This window comes from Diabrotica undecimpunctata, chromosome 5 (assembly GCF_040954645.1).
Source record: "Diabrotica undecimpunctata isolate CICGRU chromosome 5, icDiaUnde3, whole genome shotgun sequence".
NCBI lineage: Eukaryota > Metazoa > Arthropoda > Insecta > Coleoptera > Chrysomelidae > Diabrotica > Diabrotica undecimpunctata.
Window position 1 is genome coordinate 133,823,292 of NC_092807.1, and position 25,020 is coordinate 133,848,311.

The 25,020-nt window shown below is 32.7% G+C and overlaps 1 protein-coding gene across 1 annotated transcript; it reads right to left on the reverse strand.

Annotated features, from left to right (window-relative positions):
- Positions 1-413: 413 nt before the first annotated feature.
- LOC140440791 (dual specificity protein phosphatase 23-like) lies at positions 414-24,488 on the reverse strand. Its single transcript, XM_072531154.1, has 4 exons — positions 24,248-24,488; positions 14,259-14,383; positions 2,947-3,107; positions 414-847 (listed from the first exon to the last, which is right to left on the reverse strand). Exons 1-4 carry the CDS (start codon positions 24,307-24,309, stop codon positions 539-541), a joined length of 657 nt encoding a protein of 218 aa, XP_072387255.1. The 5' UTR covers positions 24,310-24,488; the 3' UTR covers positions 414-538.
- Between the last annotated feature and the right edge of the window lie 532 nt (positions 24,489-25,020).

Genomic DNA, 25,020 nt, shown 5'->3' on the forward strand with positions numbered 1-25,020 from the left:
TTAAGGTTTTAACGTGGAAAATTCGAAAAAGATTGCATTTTAATGGAATCGTTCACACAGCTTTAAAATTGTCGTCCTCAAAATTGGTCGACTTTGAAACTAGTGAGAGCGCAGGAGGGGGAAGGAGCTGTTAACTGGATCTCCGTTTCTTGTTTATAGATTTCGACTTTTCTTTTTTTTAATTTGTATGTATTTTTTGCGTACATTACGAATATGTATTATTTAAAATAATTAGGTTGTTAAATAAACCATCTAATTTGTTTAAACATTTTTTTTCAGATTTTTTTTGGAATATTTGAGGTAAGTTTTATTATAAAAAATAAATATTTATGATTATTATATATTCTTCTTTAATACATTATAAAACTTCGTAAATATTTTATTTATAATAGATTTAATAAAAAAAAAACCAATTATTCTTTTCAATTCTATTAATTTATAGATTACATAACAAATAAATAAATTATAGCATGTAGGACGTTTATAATGTACATTATGTTTTTTTATTTTTATTATTTATTTTAAATATATTAAGGCTTTATTTATTTATTGAATATTCTGCTTTTGGTAGTCCCCATATACCTTGCCTATCTTCCCCTTGCAAAAGACTTAAAAAATGGTTACTATTTTTCATCATTCTTTTTATTCTATTATCGTTAGCTTCTTTTGCATTTGGTTGGTAATTAAGGACACATTCTTCTTGAACCACACTATCAAGAGATCCTGGTCGATGATACCTTAGATTCTTTATAGCTTGATCTGCAGTCATTCTGTAGAAGTACATTAGGTATATAGACACCATCACACCGGTACGGCCTAATCCCATCCTATCGTGAATTCCAACCGGCTAAAATGTATAGACAAAATTTTATTAAAATATTAGATCTTATTGAGCACCAATTAGAAAACAGTTATTTAAATCAACTCAACGAATATGTTTCTAGAACAGTAAGATGTAATACACACACCCAAAAAGGTAAAGAAATGCAGTTACATGTTATCAACTGAAAGGAATATATTTTATTAATTGCAAAAGACTGATATGTTTTGTACATTTTTGTGACAAATAACCATTTAACTTTTTATGACAAATAACCTTAACCGTTTCCATTTCTCTCTGTTATCCCATTCTCCGTCGGTTAGACCTCTCTTACTCATGGCTTCATCTACTTCGTTCCTCCAGGATTTTCGGGGTCGTCCTCTTTTCCTCCTTCCTATGGGGCTCCATTCGGTTATTCTCTTTATCCATCTGCTGTCGCTAGTTCTTACATATCCATACTACTTCAGTCTTTTTTGTTCTATACATAGTAGCATGTCTGTTTCTATTGATGTTCTTTGCTTTATTTCGTCATTACTTCTCCTATCCATTCTTGTTACTCTGCAGCATCTTCGCAGGCATTCCATCTCTGTTGTTACTATCTTACTGCTATTTTTCTTGTTTATGATCCAATTTTCAGCTCCATATGTCATAATACTTCGCACTAATGTTTTGGTTTTGTTTTTGTCTTTATATTTAGGTGTCTATCCCACCATACTGAGTTAAGTTGTCGGATTGCTGTTCTTGTTTGTCCTAATCTTTGTGTAATTTCTTCCTATGTTGTTGCCTTTTTCGTAATTATAAACCCCAAGTATTTGAAATTATCCTTTCCTTTGATTGTTACGTTGTCATCAATCTGTAGATCTTCTATGTCTTCTTCACTTGTAGATAGGTACTCTGTTTTTGCGAGGTTAATATCTAGGCCAGCCTTGCTATATTCTTTTTGTACTTTCTTTATCATCTAGCTGAGGTCGTCTTGGTCTTGTGCAATCACTACTTGATCGTCTGCAAATCTTAACGTATATAGGTATTCGTTCCGTACCGGTACTCCCATGCCTTCGCATTTTCTTTTCCATGTAGTTAAAACTTTCTCTAAGTATATTTTAAATAGGGTTGGAGATGTGGAACAACCCTGCAGGAGCCCTTTTGTTGTGGTGAAATCTCCTATGATTCTTGTTCTCATTTTAATGGACACTTTATTTTCTGTATACAGAGCTTTTGTAGCTTCTATGAGTTCCGTCTGTATTTCTAATTTGTACATTGCCTTCCATAGTTCTGACCTTGGTACAGAGTCATACGCCTTTCTCAGGTCCACAAATGCCAAATGTATATCTCTATTTTTTGCTTTTTTCTGTTCCAACAGTTGTTCCAGTGTGTATACATTTGAACCAGGTTGGAGATTCAGTGAGACCGTAAACTGTAAGATACACTTTTTCCAGAAGGAATTTGATGTTATGGAAGAATTTGCGGGCCGAATTCAAGACAACAGCATTTTTTCCAAAACAAACCAAGGCCCGGTTCGAAAAGTTTGGTAATCAGAAAATGGCTTGTAAGAAATTCATCAAACGAAAATTTATGCCCAGTTAGATTTTTTTAAGTTAATGGAAAAAGGGGATCAAAGATTTTATCAAACAGACTGTTTCTTACCGTTCACCCCAACTAGAAGGATGAATTTTGGTTCAAAAACTGTCAGCTAAAAAAATCATATAGAATAGACAAAAAAAAACATAAAATAACAAACCATTCTTATCGATCTCCAGCTGTGTCAGCCTTATTCACGCAAGGTGTTTCTGAACAGGAGTTAATTAAATTAACGGTGTCACTCAAATGCATGCTCTCCAAAACCATATCTGCAGCTGGATTCTAGTCACCACCAGAAGTTGATCGAAAATCTCAGAACAACAAATGAAGCTAGAGCTTCGAGTTCCCAAATACTACCGGTCAATAATACACAAACTCATGCTTTGGTAGAAACAAAGGGACAAACTACTATATCTTTTGATAATTGTACATTTATTATTGTAAAAAAATAAATATGTTTCGTTAATATGGTGCAACCAGTCGAAAATATTGATAGCAAAATTTTCTCTCTTATGTACCTGAAATAATTTTAGACATAAGTAACTTACCAGTTCGTGTTTTCTACACATCTGGATGGTTCTGATAAACTTAAAAATTTGGTCAATACTAGGTGCTGTACATTCTTCAATTGGTATATAAGTCCAACTAAATTTTGATTCATTTATGTTTGGAATTTTTTCAGGACACAATGTAATAATATGTCGCATTCCTAAAAATGTGATAGTTTTATGTTAACTTAAAGAACCCAAATAATCATAAAAAATAAGAAAAAATCTCATGGTCAAAATACGTCTCTGAAATAAACACTTCTACTCCAATAAGTAAATTTTGAAAAAAAAAAGTAAAGAAAATATCCGATTTAAAGTATTTTTTATCAATTAACACTGTTAAAGTAAATAATGCTGCAGTATAGTCTTTACACTGAATTTTAGCAAAACAACACCTACTGTAAATATTCAATGAAATTTGGCAACATTGCAATATTCGTATATATGAGCAAAAGACACAATTCTGCAGTCTTTAAAAACCAGAGAGCCATACAGACATACATTTTTAAACCAGCTAGCTGAATAGACAGCCAGTACAGGATTCCAATTAGACAACTGGTATGCTGTTTAAAAAAAACCATCCCCTGCACCAGTCCTTTATCTCCACAAAAGCGTCATTCCCTTCGTTAACTCATTGAAATTCCTCGGTATGTGGTTAAATCAAAAGCTTTTCTGAAAAAGCACATACAACAGTTGGCACCAACTTGCAACAAAAGTCTCAATTTAATTAAAACCCTATCTAGTCGCTTTTGGGGTTTGACTTCTCTATATTGCTGCTTCTGTATAAAATATTATTCAGATTCAAAATCAAAAACCGTTAAACTTTTTATGCCTCCGCAACCAAGACTACTCTAAAACCGCTGGATACATACCACATAGCCGCACTACGGATCGTCCTCGTCACTTTCCACTGTCATCGAATGCCATAGTCTCTGGACTAGTACGCATTTCGATGCGCATCGTCCCGCCTCGAATTTTCCCCTTGGCTCTTGACCTGGAAATCCTTATTTATCGCTAGAACAGCGCATATAAATATTGGCGATTTTCAGGTCAGCCAGGTCAGTCCCTCACGGGCTCTCCGAGAGCTTAGTGCTCTCGGGGCTCTGCTTCCTGCATTTATTTTCCATACTCTGAGGCTGAGAATTGTTTCAACTTAACTTGGTGTTTTATTTCGACGAAGAAATTGTCATGTAAGAAATATCTTGCCTTTTTCAAGGCAAGACACCGAAGATAAATATTTTCCAAGTCCATAACCCGAAAATGGACTTAAGTAGAGGAGCTCTCGACAGTATATTCGAAGCCCCCTACAGAGCACCCAGGGATATCATAAGGTGGTTAGACCCTTATTTGTTCCCCCGAGGTGACACCACACGTCATGCGTCACCCATAGAAAGCTTATATTTCAAAACTGAAGAACCATCATTGTAGTGAAGGCGAGCACTTCTAACACTTTTACATACTTTTTCTATAGCTGCCAATAAGAATCATCTACTCTTCGAAAATACATTTTCCGAAAGTAACCTCGACCTTTTCTCTAATCGACCTCGTACTGGAAAACGTTATTACATACAAGTAAGATTAATGTTGAATAAATTTGACGCATTAATCCCAGTCGTGTTTTAGAGTAACATCCAACTTCCGGCTATGCGGTTAATAGATATCTCTAATTGGAACACCTCTATTCCAGAGTTCTCCAAAACTACTAATAAAAAACCAACAAACAAAATTATTGAGTTGACCTTAACTGCATAAACATTTTCACCGATACCTCTAAATCTAATGATAGCATTGGCTGTGCATTTGTTACTCACATGAGAACTATTTGTTCTCTTCTTCTTCTTCTTCAAGTACCCTCTCCTCAATGGAGGTTGGCTACTACAATTTTAAACTCTTCTCTATCTTCAGCTGTTATTCTAGTCTAGTCTAGTCTAGTCTCACGATAGTCTTATCCTTCCTATGCCCTCTCTTTCCCTCGATTTTTCCTTTCACTATAAGTTGGGCATATTGGTACTTATTATTTCTCAGTATGTGGCCTAGGTATGATGTTTTTCTAGCTTTTACGGTGTTAAAAAGTATTCTTTCCTTAGCTATTCTATGCAGCACTTCTTCGTTTGAGGTATGCGATGTCGATGAAATTGTGAGTATTCTCCGGTAGATCCACATTTCAAAGGCCTCCAATTTATTTACGGTTAATGTTTTAAGGGTCCACGTTTCAACTGCATATAGAAGAGTCGACCAGACGTAGCATTTTGATAAACGTAGTCGAATTTAGAGTTTTATTTGAGAATCACAAAGCAGTTTTTTTATTTTTTCGAAAGATTTTCTGGCCTGTTCTATTCTCGATCTTATTTCTAGATCAGGATTAAGGCTGCTATCGATCCAACATCCCAGGTACTTAAATCTATTGACCTGTTCTAAAATGTGCCCATTTATTGTGCAAGGTTGAGGTACGTTTTGGTTTTTTCGGATTGACATCACTTTGGTTTTTTTAATGTTTATTTTTATACCAAATTGCTCACAGGTCGAGTTGGTCTTGTCGATGAGTCGTTGTAAACCTAAGTCAGAATCCGCAATTAACACTGTATCATCGGCGTATCTGATACTGTTGATATTTACGCCATTCACATTGACTCCATCCTTGGAATCCCCCAATGCTTCTTTAAATAGAAACTCGGAGTAAAGATTAAACAGCAGAGGCGACAGAACACATCCTTGTCTAACTCCCCTCCTAATTTCTACTTCTGCGGATGTGGAACCTTCGACCCTAACTCTGGCGTTTTGGTTCCGTGCCCTAAAACATGCAAACCTCTCAATTATTTCAGAACCGCTGTTTCCTTCCGACTCGCTCTGCTCTCTTCTTGCAATGCAGCATCTGTATCCCAAACATCCTTTAAAGAACCTAATATAAACTGAACAAAAAATTTCCAAGAGAACAACATACGTCCTAAATTAATATATTTTCCATCGAATATAGGAATTATCAGCAACGAAAAGGCAGACAGAAGTGCTCGTGATACAGCAACAAGTGCGGAATCTGAATTAGTGTGCTAGAGTGTATCTACATATCTCAAACTGTTTTTTAAACAAAAAGTGATCGGTCAGTGGTAGCGCGAATGGTTTCTACCGCAATTCAGACTGAGATCCCTAAAACAAGATACACGACTGGAAAATTAGTACCAGTACACGGTTTATTTAAACCATTGTACCGCGCCTATGTATACGACACACTATTTAAGATCACAAACTGATAACTACTTTCGAGCAGTGAACGCCCCTTGCGCGATCTATGTGCACGCCTCTTACTGTCATCCATTAGTTAATTGAGTGTCCAAAATATCAAAGAGAACGTTCAATAAATAATGTATCAAACATTCTACGAGCTGTATTAGGAGAAAACTGTCCAGTAAAAAACTTATTAAATTACCTAAGATCAGTCAATATTTTTTACCGAATCTAAACTTATCGATAAGCTTTGTTTACTGATAACGCCGCTAATAACCTTTTAGTGGATGCGGCAACTTTGCTTTATTAAAAAAAAGGTTTAAACATATACAAGCTAATAATAAATTCGGAAAATCGAAGAAGAGACCTATGTCTCGCAGTGGACTGCAGGGCTAATGACGATAATTTATAAGCAATAAAATAAAAGCAGGTTCATTAAGTATCTATGCTCAATCGTATTTGTAGTCTACAAACCCTGCGTGATTCATACAATTAATGTTATAAAGGGATAATACGGTTAACATTTTATAAACATGTACTCATTTCTTTTAAATACTTAAACGTAGGCTCATAAATCTAGATGTTTTTTGATCAGGCGATCTTTAGGTTTTGACTTAATAAAGAATGGATTTATTGAGAGATTGTATACACCTTAAACTCAATCGCGGTAAATCAATATTTCCTGTGTAACAACGTATAAAATTCTTTGGCGCAAAATCGCAATTCTTAAGAGAGGATTCATTTATTGAAGCTCTATTACGATAGAGCGGAATTCTATTTTATTCCAATTTGTGGTTTAAACATTTTTATACATTTTTTTTTTCTAAAAATACGATATAATAATAATAAATATATTTATGTATATATAAAAAGAATACAAAATAAAAGAAAAAACATAATACAATACCGGATTAAAGTGGCTCTTCCAAATATTTTCTGAACCATAAAACAAATTAACCGGTGTTATATTTACACCAATAAACTATAATGCTTCCTGCTTTCACATAAATTTCAGTGGGATAATAATTTCCTACCAATGAAAAATTTATAGTTATACATACAATGAAATATTAAACATCACAAATAGTTATACTTGGCAATTGTATATCTCTTTAAGCTTTAAGATTTACGAAACGGTGCCAAGCACCCCTTACAAATCTCCATATTACACTTAACACAAATCATATTACTTTTTTTATAAATAAGCCACATCGACAGTTTCTATTGATTTTCTCTGGGATATGACCTATGTTTGAAAGCCTAACAGAATTTTCTCACACTTTTGTTGCGCCTGGAGCGTACCCCATTTTCTTCCTAAAGGTGAAATTACCAATCAATTAGTTGACTAAAATCGACCGATATTTAAGTTGTGATAAAGGCTTCTTTCGTTACTTTTTCATTGCAATCTTGTATACTATGTAACTGCTTACAACGCAAGTCTCAAACAGGTATTAAAATCTTTATCCACCATCTACGTGATTTGCGATTTACGCAGTAGAATGACATTTTCTGGTCGAACCTATCTACTCCTCCTATGTACTTATTATATGCCTCTATCATTCTGGGACAGCCTTTCTTCTTTTGCGACATATTCTGGTCAAACATATCTACTCCTTCCATGTACTTACTATATGCCTTTATTATCCTCATTTAACTGGAAGCACAGAAGATATGACTACCACACTTTTAGTACCACGGTCTCTCCACTTCAAAATTCCAACATCATCTGCGTGTGTAAAGTCGTAATCACTATGAGGCATTTCTTTGTCAGGCTTTCATAGTCTTTTCTATTTGGTCTAATTGTTCCACAAAAAAAGATATAGACTTTGGAAAAAGATATTATCAATGATTAACCTCTCAACAAGCCTTATGCTGCTAAAAAAATTATCTAAATATAGACAATAATTTTTTCCGCGAAAATTCTGCGACAATTTGAGAACAACTTTTCATAAGCTTCTAAGCCCATTCCATCATTATTATCTCCCCTTCCGGTACACACATCAAAATCTAGAAGGAAACCTGTCTCAGCGCAACAACAAGCCCAAACTTTAAATCCCCGTTTGATGGGCTTCATAGGAAGGTATTATTTCATTGACAAGAGTCCCTTGAAACCAGTCATTGATTCATATATAGCTTTATTCTGTGATGGGTTGTAAACACATGTAAACCTCTTCTTTAAGTGATTTAGAATCTTTCTGCGGCATCTTCGTGTTATCATTTAGGTGTATAAACATCATAATTTTCAGAAATCTCTTTAAGGGCATAATTCTTTCAATTCTTTTGGAATGAATGATAGTTTCATATTAGGAACGTAATTGAACTCCATGTATAAAACCATGCCAAGACAAGCTTTTAACTCTTCTAATGAAAATTCCAACTTAATGTTTTTTTGATTGCATACAAATTACTTTTAGTCATCATTTTGCAGTAAATATTGTTTCATCGGGAATAAGCTTAAAATTGACAGGGGATTGGTTGTGTTAATTTCAACGTTAGGTTCAATTTTACTAGTAAACTGGGTGTGGGAGAATTTTATTGGTTGGTAAGAAGATTTGGTCAAGTTATATTTTGTGATAGGTAGCTGCATTTCTTCATCAGAATCGGTTTTTATTTCAGACGACGTAATTGTACCAATACGTCTTTTGCATGAACTATTTTCTTTCTTACAGTCTGGATCTGCGACGCTATCGTCCGAATCCTCAGAAAAATCATCTAGGGCATGAGATATATTCTCAGACTCGACACGACACATACACGACAGTGGCCCAAAAATTAACAAAACAAATGTTCTGGCTGATTATTACGTAGAATAAAAGCCAAAAAGAAGAAGAAAAAGAAGAAGAAGAAGAACTATCAAAATGTTTGTCATTCGGATTATTGCTTAACGAGTTACGGTGTTGGGTTCAATGGGTTTAAAACCACAACCATTACCGACACCAATGATTCTGAGCGTTTCCAAAGGACAAATGATGTAGTTATTTACGATTACGAAAACATCGAAAAAAATTTAAAATTGTTACAAAAATCGCAAAATAAAGTTGCGAGTTATAGCTGACACTCTAAAGTTATCAATAGATAGCATTTTGACTTTTACACATAAATATTTGAGTAGGGGAAAGCTGTTTTTCAAATGAGCGTTTTCTCTCACTGGAGCAAAAACAACAACGAATTGATGAATCTCGACGCTGTTTGGATGCCTTTAACTAAAATAAGTCGGTATGTCAAAGAGTTTTTGCATCGGTATGTCAAAATGGATGCAATATGGATCCATCATTTTACTCCGAAATTAAATCGCCAGTCATCTGAGTGTGGACAGTACCCGGAGAAAGTCGTCCAAAGCGGCTAAAGACGAAACAATCCACCGGAAAGGTTATGACCTCTGTATTTTAAGACACACATGCAATTATTTTTATTTAATATTTGAAACAAGGAGAAAAAATCAGCAGGGACTACTATATTGGTTTATTGGAGCATTTCAAGACCAAAATCGCAAAGAAAAGGACTAATTTGTTTAAGAACAAATTTTATTTTACCAAGACAATGCCCCGTGCCACAAATCCATGAAAACAGTGGCAAAAATGTACAAATTGGACTTTAAATGGATTCTGCACTTACCGTTCAGATAAATCCATGTAATCCGACAGAATATGGACGTAAGGTTATATTTTCCGTACGAATTACTGGACTAAATGGGTTATATATATAAGAACTAACTTAACTTTAAAAATATCCTTTTATGTTTGTAACCAATAACAATTACTCACTTATGTACTCAAAACCTAGTGATTTTTTAATTGGTTAAATTAAACTTATAAAGAAAATTAACATAAAAATTATACTGGTTGTAACTTTAATATAAAAAGAATTTATTCAAAATCGATTTATTAAAAATACACAAATCCCAATATAAATATCGTGATTTTGTATCGAAATAAAGCTTCCATATATTTTTCTATAAATAATATTTACGTATTAAATCGTCAATAGGCTGCTATTAAATTACCTATCACATATCGCAATAATTTCATCAATTGATTGATTTTTTATGGCTCCGACTTTCCGACGCTCAATCATTTATAATAGACATGATGACAATATAAAAAATCGCAGAAAAAAAAACGGTTTTAAATATTAAAGTATGTTAAAAGTATAGACGATGTGTGTTAATTAAAGAGGTGAGAGCATGAAGGGGTTATGTACCAAAATGTAAACAATCCGGTGGTCAGTAAGAATGTAGGTATTTTGTATTAGATTGTTTTTTGACGCTGATTTTAGTCCTCTAGTGCAGCGTTTTCCAAATGATGGGTCGCGACCCGGTACCGGATCACGAAAGCAAAATGCCGGGTCGCCTCACCCCGCCGTTTCACATCTTGCTTTTTAACCCTTTCAGTACGGCCCACGGATTTATCCGTCAGTTAAAGAATGTACCCACCGGCCGGCTGACGTATATATCCGACATTGTTTAATCGTATCCATTGGCCTACTGTCTTATCGATGCGACACCTTTAGAAACTTTCGTTTCATTACAGACGATCGCCGTAATTTTAAGTCAACGTTAAGGTTGACCGCATAGCCGGATGGCGGAATATTTCGGCGATGCCGAAAATATACGACGACTGGCGGCAGATTGTCTGCATCCTGCATCATGCTTGCATTTTTTTGCTGGTGTTAGTGGTGTTAGTCTTACTCGAAATGTCGGCGGAAGAGCGTGCCGATCCCTCTGAAAGGCCAACACGTGGCCAAAAGCGTTAGCAACAAGATTCCAGTTATTGTGGCTTAGACGAACGTGACATTAGACACATTTTTAACGCTATGGATAAGGATGATTTGTACCTTAGTGAAGAAGAGCCATTTCAGGACATCGGCAGTAAATATCGCCCTGATATCGAACTAGAGGATGTGGAAGCTATATTGCAGCGAAGCGAACAGGAATTAATTGGGACCAAGAACGAATTTGTTCCTCCAATACACGAATTTGACCAAAGTGAAAGTGGTTTGAACTGTATGCTTTTATTGCACTAATTATGTTGATGTCACGCGTCAAGAAATTAGAAATGAGGAGTGATCTCAGGATAATTTATTCCATACGGCAATTTTTCGTCAAAGAATGTCATGAGGCAGATATTTTCTAATTCGCGGTTATTTGCTATTTTGTAATAACGAGGAAGTGCAAGTAAATAATCGTTTGCATAAAATTGACCACGTAATGCAAAAATTAAAAATAAACTTTCAGGACCATTTTTATCCATACCAGAATTTAGTTATAGATGAGAGCATGGTCTTGTTCAAAGGAAGGTTGTGTTTTAAACAATACATAAAAACTAAAAGGCATCGGTTTGGAATAAAATTATACGTTCTTTGTGATTGCGAAACCGGCATCGTTTTAGATTTCATAATATATGCAGGTAAAGCAACAAATATACAAGGCCAAGAAAATCAGAATCTGGGTGTTACGGGAGCCATTGTTGCTAAACTATTAAGCCTTTATTTAAATAAAGGGCATTCGTTGTTTACTGATAACTTTTATACCAGTCCATCTCTGTCAAATTATCTGTTCCAAAACACAACGAACTCTTGCGGCACGGTACGACAAAACCGAAAACAGATGCCATTGTTTGAAAAGCAGCTAAAAACTGGTGAAGTCGTCTGGAGAAGCAGCGATACTATGTTGGACCTGAAATGGAAAGACCGCCGCACAATGTTGTTATGCTGACAACAATGTACGAAAATCAAATTATAACACTTCCTAAGATAAGCAGAATTACAAAGGAAAACATAAAGAAACCTCTATGCGTTGTAGAGTATAACAAGCACATGGGTGCCGTCGACAGATCGAACATGATGATTAGTAGTATTGATTGCACTCGTAAGTTAATCAACTGGTATGTCAAGCTATTCTTTCAGTCGTTGGATGTTACCTTACTAAATGCCCACGCAATGTTTTTGATGCAACATGCAGAAAAAGGTCCCAGTTGCAAAGTTCCACAAGTTATTCGGCAGTTGTTCTAAAGGTATTTTAAAGCACTAAGTTTGGCAATCAACGTTTCTAATAAAAATATTTGTTTCAGATATGCAGCAATTGAGGCACAACTAGTTAATTTTGATCAAGGGAATTCAAGACTGACAGAACGACATTTTCCGGAATTGGTTCCAAGGAAAGAGGGAAAGAAAAGCGCCACTAGGAGATGCAGAGTTTGCTCCCAGACAAAGGCAGGACCAAAGAAAAGAAAGGAAAGCAGCTACATGTGTAGAGAATGTGATGTTGGGTTACGTGTAGTGCCCTGTTTTAAGATTTATCACCAATTAGCCGATTTTTTAAAGTTAACTTTTTATTTCTATTTCCTTTTAGTTTAGTCCTGAGTTTTTTATTATGTATTAAGCATTTAAATCTTTGGTTTTTCTTATGTAATAAAGTTTTTTCACTGTATGATTTTCCTTGTTACGGTTTTTTAAACTTTTATTACGTGACGGTCATACACGCCATCCGGCGCAGAGACAATCCAAAATGTGCCGGTGGTAAGGAAAGTACAATAAAAAAAGGCCCCGTACTGAAAGGGTTAAGGCCAAGTTCTGACTGACGCCACCGCTTTTATTTTTACCTCCCACTACCATATCCATAAAATTACAAATTTCCATCCGCTGCATAGCTGCTTCTTTTATTTCATTCAGTTTAAGCTTAGTGTCAAGCCAGAGAACGCGTATTTTTTGGGCATATTGATTACGTTGAATTTGATGATGGATACATTTGTTATAAAGCAAAATACAAAATCTAAGACTTGTACAAACAGACCGTCGAGTAACCTGCAGCCGAGTACAAGTTCTAAGAGCGACAATAATAATAGAGAGTCCTGTAATGTCCAATCAGAGGCAGGTACTAGTGGTAATTATAAACGGCTGCTCGATGCACAGCCTACAACTATCACAAAGAAGAAAAAGGAGTCCTGGACCCGACAATATTCTGATGATTACTTAGAGTTCGGTTTTGTAAAGGGTATTGATGACAAACCATTATGTGTTATTTGTTATGCTGCACTTTCAAATGAGGCCATCAGACCTTCAAAATTAAAGCGGCACTTAGAATTGAAGAGTCAGGGATAGAGTGGTAAGCCAATAGATTTTTTTATAAATAAAAAGAGAGAATTAATAGCTACCAAAAAACAAAGGAACTATGTCTTTGAATTTTTCTCAGAATGTCTTAATCTGAAAACCTTATACTGGCTTTTTATGAAATATCAAAATTAATTGCTCAAACCGATTATCCTCACACAATTGCCGAGAAATTATTAGTTTCAGCAATGAACATAGTAACATCTCGGATATTTGATAAAAAGCAGGAAAAGCAAGTGAATTCGCTGGCTCTATCAAATAACACAATGAATTGTAGGATTATGGAGATGGAAGATAATATTGAAGAAACTATTATAGGTCACTTAAAAGAGTGTAACTATTTTTCCTTGCAATTTGATGAAAGTACAGACATATCAGATAATGCTAATCTAATGTGTTTTGTAAGATACGATTTTAAAAATACTATTCAAGATGAATTTCTATTTTGTAAATCTCTGTTAACAAGAACAACAGCTGAAGAAATAATTAATTTGATTGATAGCTACATTAATGACAATGGAATTGAATGGCATAAATGTGTGGGACTCAGTAGCGATGGAGTACGGGAAATGGCAGGCGCTCGTATTGGCGTTTTTTCCAGGATCAAAGCAGTGGAGAGGAATTAGCTGTCAAAAAAATATCGGAGTTCGAAATAAATCCTATTAAGCTTAGTTGTCTTTGTTAATTTTTTACATCTTTATTATTGTTTTGAAATCGGTGGTTTATTAAGAATTAATCTATACTATACTACTAGTTGTCCATCTTAAAGAGATTTCCATGTATACAGATGCCTTTTTCAAAGTTGAAACCAGGTGTTTGTAATGATGAGTCATTTTCTTATCAGAACTGGATAAGATGCTCACGCTATTTTTATTCATAGCACACTTATTTGCTAAAGTGCCTACCTTTACAAAAAAAAAATCAGTCTAATTCAAGTTAAAATCAAGAAGGTAATCAAATTCTATTAAACCAAAATATTTTACCTATTTGCCAAAGATACTCCAAATTTCCCCTCGTCTGAGGCCACGCAAAGGCAGTTAGTTTCTTGTCGACCCATGTAAAGAACCAAGGTGGATACAAAGCATCTTCTTCATTTCGTAACATCAGCCTGAAAATATTTTTATATTTAGAATATTAATATTATATATATATATATATATATATATATATATATATATATATATATATATATTTATATATATATATATATATATATATATATATTTATATATATATATATATATATATATATATATATATATATATATATATATATAACAACAAACACCTAAGAAAATACACAAAAACAAGAATCTATAAAGCAGCAATTAGACTATATTAACATACGATGAAATGGCGCTGGGCAGGTCACGTAGCCCGATATAATGACAACAGGTGGACACGGAGAATTCTAGAATGGAGACCAAGGACGACAACAAGAAGCACGGGAAGGCCTCAAAAAAGATGGGTAGATGACATAAGAACAGTGGCAGGCAAACAGTGGATTAGATTGGCGCAAGATAGAGAAAGATGGAAGCAATTGGGAGAGACCTACATTCAGGAGTGGATGGAAAATGGTTGACAAAGAAGAAGATATATATATATATATATATATATATATATATATATATATATATATATATATATATATATATATATATATATATATATATATTGAGATAATATTAAATGTAGGAGAAACGAAGGTAATCTAGAATGAACTTAAATATTGATTAAAGAAATAATTTATAAGTTATATACTAGAGAATATTATAAAAAGTATTTATATGAGGGCATTCTTAAGAAATTAGCATAATAATAAATTTAAAAAGTTTTTTATTTTGCAATGTATTTGGTTATTTTAATAATAACTTTAATAATAATTTAAAAATATATTTATAATATCATAATTATTATGATATTATAAATATATTTGAGTAAGCCATCTTTATAGACAACTAAATATACACTGAAGTAAATTTGGTTGTGGGAACTTTTGTGAATAATTATGGATTGAAAATAGTGTTATTTATTAACTTATATATAAGTTTATATTCTGATCTGAAAAGCCTAAATTTCCATATGTTTAATGTATATATAAGTTTACATTCTGATCTAAAAAGCTTAAAATTCCATAAAATTCTCGACAGAAGAGTAACTATGAACTAAACCTGATATCTTAAAAAAACAAAAATTTGTCAGAGCGATTAAAAGATCAGAAATCTATCATACTCAATCATTAAATTCTACAATATCAATAAACACTGCACAATATAAATGAAATAAATTGATGAGAATTTTAAAACCTCTCTACTGAAAAAGTGAAAATTCTTAGATGTAACCCTCTGCTTCCAAATGAACGATATCTGCTGCCTTAACTCCAATACATGGTCGGGTTCTGACACCTGTACTATTACCCGTACTATTTACTACTTTTGTTGAGAATTAATTGCAATTTCAGTTTAAAATAAATTTCGATTTCCACTTCGGAAGAAGAAACGTTAAAATATAAATTTTGAAAACTATTTCTACGAGGACTTATTTTAAACTGAAAGTGTGGTTAATTCTTAATAAAAATAGTATTTCGATTCAAAATAAAACTAATTATAAAATTTAAAAATTAAAACAATTCCTTATAACTTTTTTATCCAAAATCTTATAACTTTTTTATATGTATATAATTAACAAACTTTTTATTCAAAAATGCTTTAAAATGAAAACGCTATATAATATATTATAATCCTGAAAAATTAAGGCTATTACAGATCGCTGTTTTGTACATTTTGTTTCCTAAACTAAACGTCTTTACGAGGAACTAGTATAAAGAGAAAACCAATATTTTTGGCCGATTGCACATATAAATCTATAAAACAGGTACATTAATTCATGTAATGTTTAGCGTCGTATTTTCTATGTGCTAGTAAATGGAAATGAATTCGCGCGAGTAAGCTCAGAATTCTGCTTGTTAATTAAACCGCAGATATAGGGTTCAGAAGCAACGAAACTCTTTGATTAATTACAAAATTTGCAACTTTAAAATGTGCAAACTTGATTTGAATATAATTTACATAACAGGTTAAGAATTAGTACATATATATATATATATATATATATATATATATATATATATATATATAATTTTGTTCCTAATAGAATGATATAATGTGGAAAAAATAAAAACACGTCGATTTTTATTTTTAAATTATAATTAGTGCAGTTGAACCATCACCTGGTTAATAACAGCTATTCTAATCTTATCGAAATGACCAAATCAAACTGTGAAATCAAACCGGCATAAATATAAAAGAGACATTTTTATCAGAGCCTTCCAAAAAATATTTCACAATTAATTTTTTAATGCTTACTACTGTTTGTTTAATACTAGAGCTATAATTTGCATTAATAAACAACGAAACGTTTTGCTTGTTGAAATATTTAGTCTATTAGCCCATGAGATATTTTTAATGGGTTATTTGTCCCAGCATGAATCACATATAAAACAAGACTACAATATGTAATAACAACTTTAGAGACTATGCCGTCAATTCATATCGGTACAAGTGAATCACAGGTAAGATAAACTAATTATTCAAGGGAATAAGTTTTTTTGCCAAACATTTTGGTACGGCGTGTATAACTTAGGCTGCCGATATACCAGAGACTAATAATATTACAATCACTATTTTTGCTGACGACGTGGCAATACTCGCTGTATATAAAGATCCTATACAAGCCTTAGAGGACCTGCAAAATCATCTGGACATACTCAGTGACTGGTACACCAAAGAGTGAAAAGTAAACAAAACAAAATCAACTCAAATAATATTTATAAACCGCCACAACACATGCCTACCTGTAAGAATGGGCAGTATGAGACTACCAACAGTAACAGATGCTAGATACCTTGGCCTTCATCTTGACCATCGTCTCACTTATAGCAAAATACATCCAGTCCAAATAAGACAGCTCGACTTAAACTTTCGGCAAATGTATTGGCTCCTTGGACGTAAATCAAAACTCAACATCCAAAACAAAATTCTTCTATACAAAGCCTTACTCAAACCTCTCTGGTTCTACCGGCTACGCCTTTGGAGCTGTGCGAAACTATCGTAGCTGAATACAATTTAAAGATTTTAATCTAAAGTGCTAATATTGGTACTGGATGCACCATGGTACGTAAATAATCAAACACTTCATTGCGACTTTGAACGACGATAAAAGATTTCTTTCATCAAAGAAGAAATCCATAGAGCCACGAAGTCACAAAATGAATGTACTATTCACCACAAAAATGAGCTAGTATGGTAATTATTCAACAATGGTATACCCCCTAGGAGATTAGATAGAACCTGGTCCCAAGACCTACTTCAAAACTAAACTTTACGCTCAAAACCAGTTCCACATTTATTTAATATTCTGTAATGACAGATTGTAAATAAACATAATTATAAAAAAAATTTAAAAAAAAGTAATGTTTATTTAATATATTACGTCCCAGATTCAGCCATACGGCTCACACTCCCTCTAAGGGGAAAATTCACTCATCCCAGATACCTACGGTATCAAAAGGATTGAGCTCTGGTGGGACTCTTTCCATGTTATGCCCTAGGTGACTTGATATGCCGGAGTATCTCCTAAAAATTTTCGTACACATCTGGAAGTTAAGAGAAGTACAGCTTTCTGCATGGTCTTGTAGAGATGTTCATTCAGACCTAGCTTTCTTATGTTTTCTAGGAGGTTTTTCGGAATAATTCCAGTAGTAGAGAGAATAATACGTATTGCCTGGATACTTTCCATTCTCCACTGTTTTCGTATTTGAATTTCCAGATTCCTGTACTTGGCGATCTTTTTTTTTTGTTAACACGAAGATTATTGTTGTTGGGTATCGCCACATCAATTATTGTTGTTTGTCTATTTAGTTTATGAGATAACTAGTTAACTAGTATGAGATCTGGTCTATTATGTACCACTGTTTGGTCTGTGAGCAAAGTGCGGTCCCAGTATAGCTTGTAGTTATCATTCTCAAGTATACTTTTAGGAACGTATTGATAATATTGAAGATGGTTTGTTTGGAGAAGTCCCAGTTTGATGGCTATCTCTTGATGAAGGATCTTTCCTACTAAGTCGTGCCGTTCCTTATATTCAGTTGCAGCAAATGCCTGGCAGTCCCCGGTAAGGTGTTGGATGGTTTCTTAAGCTTGACATCCATATCGGCATTTGTCATTTTGGACCTGAGGATCTTTGACGATACATTTCAGGTAATTTTTGGTTGGTATAACCTGATCCTGAATGGCGAGTAATGAACCCTCTATTTCAGCGAACAACTCTCGGGGTGTCAGCCAATAGTTCGACGCTTTATTGTCGACGTGGTCTTGACTGACCTCATTAGGATGTCGCCCGTTAAGAGGTTTACCCACCCAGGTGCGCATTTTTTCGTCATTAGTAAGATGGTTTATATGCACATTTCTGGTTCCCTCAGTTTGATTGTTGTTGTATCTTCTACTGCACAAAGCGCGTGATGTAGAGTAGATGTCTCAGCCTACGCCTGAAAATAAGTTCATAAATTAGTAATGTGTTTTTCTAGTTGCTCACTTATATCCATAAGTCCTCGTCCTCCCAAATACCGCGATAATGTCGTTCTTTCTACTGCACTTCGAGGATGGTGTTTTTGTGACTTTGTGAGGTATGTTCGTACTTTTCGCTGAAAATTTTCTGTATTCGTTTTTGTCTACTTAATAATACCAAATGAGTAGCTAAGCGCGGAATATGCATAGGTGTTTGGTGCCTTAAACAAATTTTTACTATTAAGGTGTGAACGAAGCAGATGTATTATCCTTCGTATAAACTTAGTAGTTATCTTAGTTTTCATTTGCTTATGATCAATCTTCTGCGCTTGCTTTATTCCGAGGTATTTATACATATCATTTTCACCCATGGCCTCGATGTTCTGGCCGTTTTGCATATCGAATTCACCGGGCTGGACCTTTCTTTTGATTATATTTAAGACACGGCACTTGTCGAGGCCAAAGTGCATACTAATGTCATTAGAGAAATTTTCCGCTGTTTTCAGCATCTGATCCAGGTGGCATCGAGTAGAAGCCAATAGTTTTAAATCATCCATATACAATATATGAGTAAGCTTTGCCACAACAGTAGTGTTATTTTTGATGCTAAAACCTGTGTCAGTTGAGTTCAATAGCTGGGATAGGGGTTCATTTCTAGACAAAACCACAGTGGGCTCAGCGAGTCTCCTTGAAATAGGCCCCGGTTGATTGCAATATGACTTTATATATTTTTAATATATCTACAAGCCATTCATGCAGCACTGAATCAAATGATTTCTTGTAGTCGATGAAAGCAGTAAAGAGATTTTTTGCTATATATATATATATATATATATATATATATATATATATATATATATATATATATATATATATATATATATATATAGAGTAAGAAAAAAGAAGTACTTGTGACTCGTTTGGAAAAAATATATAAATGTTTTTGATGGGTTGGAGTCAATAAAAGGAGCTATTGGTGAACTATTTAATACCTCGAGCTTTCAATTGTGTTTACAATTCTTATCAAGAGCTGCTAAAAAAGACAAAATATCTTACAAAGTTGAACTATAAAGAAAAACAGAAAAACATTTTTTGTTAACTCACCAAAATGTATTTGCAACCATTATGTTATAACTATTATTATTTTTGGATTTAAAAGAGAATCCGTTTTGCATAAAGGTGTCTTGTATTCCTTTACCTGTTATGTAAATTATATTCAAATCAAGTTTGCACATTTTAAAGTTGCAAATTTTGTAATTTATCAAAGTGTTTCGTTACTTCTGAACCCTATAACTGCGGTTTAATTAACAAGCAGAATTCTGAGCTTACTCGCGCGAATTCATTTCCATTTACTAGCACATAGAAAATACGACGCTAAACATTACATGAATTAATGTACCTGTTTTATAGATTTATACGTGCAATCGGCCAAAAATATTGGTTTTCTCTTTATACTAGTTCCTCGTAAAGACGTTCAGTTTAGGAAACAAAATGTACAAAACAGCGATCTGTAATGGCCTTAATTTTTTAGGATTATAATATATTATATAGCGTTTTCATTTTAGAGCATTTTTGAATTAAAAGTTTGTTAATTATATACATATAAAAAAGTTATAAGATTTTTGTAATTGTTTTAATTTTTAAATTTTATAATTAGTTTTATTTTGAATCAAAATACTATTTTTATTAAGAATTAACCACACTTTCAGTTTAAAATAGGTCCTCGTAGAAATAGTTTTCAAAATTTATATTTTAACGTTTCTTCTTCCGAAGTGGAAATCGAAATTTATTTTAAACTGAAATTGCAATTAATTCTCAACAAAAGTAGTAAATAGTACGGGTAATAGTACAGGTGTCAGAACCCGACCATGTACATCTAAGAATTTTCACTTTTTCAGTAGAGAGGTTTTAAAATTCTCATCAATTTATTTCATTTATATTGTGCAGTGTTTATTGATATTGTAGGATTTAATGATTGAGTATGATTGATTTCTGATCTTTTAATCGCTCTGACAAATTTTTGTTTTTTTTTAAGATATCAGGTTTAGAAAAAAAACTTAGATATAACCCTTTTGAATAAAGAAATATTATCTTTTGAAGAAATTGATTTTGCTCATAAAGTTACATTTTAGAAATTTTATTGGTAAAGTATTAGTAAAAATGCCATTAAATCAATATTATTTAATAAAACTGATTAATAAAACATAAAAAACTACGTAACTAGTTTGTATCCATTACACAACACAAGATGAAACATAAAGCAACAAAAATAACGATTGTTTTTCTTTACAAATTTTTATAAAAACTTAAATAATATTCAGGAACACATCGCTTTTTTTCTATTAAAGACAACAGTCCATTTTTCTTAGCTTCAGTGATTCCCACTTTTTTTGTAAAAGCTTTCTTTAAAGCAATATTATTGATATTAATTTCACGCCTAGAACGCACAATTCCCACTTGATCACAATCTGCTTGATTAAAAGATGATTTATAATAAAGAATAGTAGGATTGTTGCGATCTAACATCAAGATCATCACATCAGATATTTTAAAATTTTTGGGAATAGTAAGGTGTAAGTCTGCACACAAAGCTTTAAGATACAACACGTCATTAAAACCCATTTCATGTATTTTATATATGGACTTCCAGTTTTTTTAGCTGTCCGAATATTGCACTCATATTGGTCAGGTACGTATATTGGACTTGATTTTTTATATTTTTTTATCTGTTTTTCTATCATAGCGTGGACACTATCCCCTTCACTCTGTCCATGTCCGGAGAAAAAAAATTTATGAGTTATTTATTTTATGGGCAAAATAGTGTTGAGCAGTATTTTTTAAATACATATTTTGTTTCTCTGTGCTTCGTCTAATTTTTCGGAACACTTTAACTTGCATTTATTTCCGCAGGGTGGTAAAAGGGTTTTAGCTGGCTGTAATATTTTGGATTTGGTTTTTATGCCGTCTGTATTTTTAACAATTCTGGTAGATAAATAGGCTTCTCCGCCATTTCGCAATCTCTTTGAGTCTACCTGTTGCCACGTTGTAGGCTGCCGAAGTTTCTTCCTACCCACCTTTTCATTGTTTGAAGGATGTTTAACTTTTCTTTTTTTAATTGCATTACCTGTTAATTTAACTTTTAATGACAGGTGGATTAAAAAGAGGATCTGCATGCTGTCATCTGATCCATAAGGATCGGTTTTAGAATGTTGTGAACTGTTGTCTGTATCCGAAGTTGTGTTACTGCTAGATGATGAGTTACTGATTGAAGATGAGTCACTGCTTGAAGATGAAGTACCTTTATCCTTAGCTATTTTAGGTAATTGAGTTTCTAAAAATAAGAATAATACCACTTATAATAATATTCACATTTTTAGTAACTTTAAAGCAGTGTATCTTTGTATTTTATCTTACCCAAAAAATTATTATTTCCATTGAAACATGTGTCATCATTTATCATAATAGGGCTGCTGAAGATTTTTTCAGATGGGTCTGTATTATTAATAAAATCTAAAATAATATTCTTTATACAAAAAATCCGTATTTTTTCGATCTAAATAAGAACTTAACAACACGAGAATTTTCTAAATTTTCGTTGACAAAATGTTCCATTACCCACTTTGTTGTTGGTGTCGTTTCTATAGTATTTACTGTATTACATTTATCATACATTATGTTTTGTGCATCTTTAAAAGAATTGTCATGATTATCTTGTATAATTGCCTTAATCATGATGAATCATTTTCAAGATTTGCAAAAATACGATTCGTACGGCTGTTATTAAGCATTATTGTCTAATTAAATTAAACCTAAAATAATACTACTATATATATATATATATATATATATATATATATATATATATATATATATATATATATATATATATATATACAATATAGTTATTTTATATATATATATATATACAATATAGTTATTTTATATATATTCAAATAATTCAAATATAACAAAATATCTTTAAACAATAAGGTTACATTTCACAAAACTACTTTTTACGTACACTACATTGCTTCTATTTTATGATATATTATCTAAAAGAAAGTTACAACTCAGAAAGTAACTTTCTATAAGAACATACTATTCACTTTTATCGTTATACTTTTAAGAAAAATGGGTATATCTTTACTTATAACTCTATATACTAAAAATAAATGTATAGAAATAATATTACCTTTGAGAAAAATGGGTCCAAACACAAATATCACCCTTTTAATTATATTAACTTATCTTTTGTCAATTATATTTAAAGATATAACTGTATTCTCTAAAACGAATAACGTTCAGTAAAAAAAGGTCAAGTACATACTGAAATATAACTGTATTTTTCATAGTCAACTCGTTAAATTCGGGGAACGACAAAGAGTTGCATCTGCCATCTCTCGGAAACTAGCGTACTTACACATGTAACCATTTTTTCTATAGCAGAAGACATTATTTGGAAGCTATTGATGCAATAAAAAAAAACTTTAACATTTTGAGATGTAACCCTCGTCTTCCAAATGAACGATATGCTGCTTCTGCAAAAAGCACCAAGCGCAATTCTATAAGAATTGTTATGTATGTGATCAAGTAGTTTTAGCATTCTTTTGGTTGCAGATGAGTAGGCAATTGAACCGTAGTCAATTTTTTATCTAATAAGAGATATATAAAGAATAATCAACGTGAAATAATCTGAACCCCAATGGCGGTTTCATCCCATTCACCCCATTGTTCCTATTCACCCCATTTTACGGTATGTAATGTTTGTTTCTTTGTTCCATATAAGCAAGCTTGTAGTGGTTTAGATATGTCTTTTAATATGTCATTTTTTACAACTAAAAACAATGTGGAACTTATTACAGACCCCTGAAGAGTACCATTCTCTTCAACGTAAATATTGGAAGAACAGGTCCATATTTACTTTTGTTTGAAAAGTTCTTTGTATTAGATAGTTTTTGAGATTGAGAAAGTACGTTAACTACACAAGCTTAAAAATATAAAAATTAAAACAAACATGTAGCGTACTATAATAGTACTTTTATTGGGGTTCAATTCAACTATTAATTGTCACACTTTACGGGAAACCTAATGTCTTTACGGCAAACACAAATACAATCTTCCATAGTCACCGTAGGCGACACCCAAAGGAGAATGAGACAGTCTGTAACTAAACCATCACAAAAATATCATAATCTCTTTTTATATTATGTAGAATTAAAAGTCTGTCTCTGACAAAATAAATTATGAAAACAGATATATCCAACGCGCCAATAACTCAATACAAATAAGAAAAATTAGATAAGAATAAGCCTAAAAATAAATTGTGGTATTAATATTATTTTCAAACTGAACTAATCTGTTGTACTAAATGTTTTTAGCTCAACATAATTTCTTTTATATTTACGTACCTATAGTCCTCTGCATTTGTAACCTCCAGTAGCTTGAGCCGAAGCTGATCCTCAAGAATCATGTTTTCACAATCACGGAATACTTTTATGCTTAATAACACTCGAAATACGATTTGATTAGTACTTAGGGTTAAATTGTAATTTGTTTGTCAGTATTATTTATACTACAATTCAACAATCATCTATTTCTGTTGCCAAATCACGTGCCAGCAAGTGAAAATATAGACCAGTCGAGATGTTTCTAGTTTTTAACGCCTCAACGCAATTAAATATGTTAGGTGTTATAAAAATTAAAATAATAAAATGTTTTTCGAAATCTATAAATAAAGCTGCCTTGAACTAGTAGCTGCATTGTTACCTTTTATTATTAAATTTTGTAGGCAGTATAAATACAGAGATAGGTATTGGACTAAAATCATTTGTTATTTTTTTACAATATTGTTATTAATTTACAAACTGTAAGGTTCGAAAACATTTTTATATTATAAGTAATATGTTGGATAAACTGTTTTAATTTTAAGTCCATGCGAATGTTGTTGATTTTAAGCGCCATGTCGTTGTATATTTTTAGAGTTTTTAGTTTTTAATAAACTCACCTAAAAGCAGACGGAACACGACTTCTACGGAACAGAAAAAGAAATGTAGAGAATGATCAGAGGACAAACAAAAGAGATGAACGAAATAATAGAAACGAAACACACTCAGAAGGAAACATGGGTAGACTACTTTCGATTCCTATTTGCTAAAGGACGATAATGAACCACCAACACCAG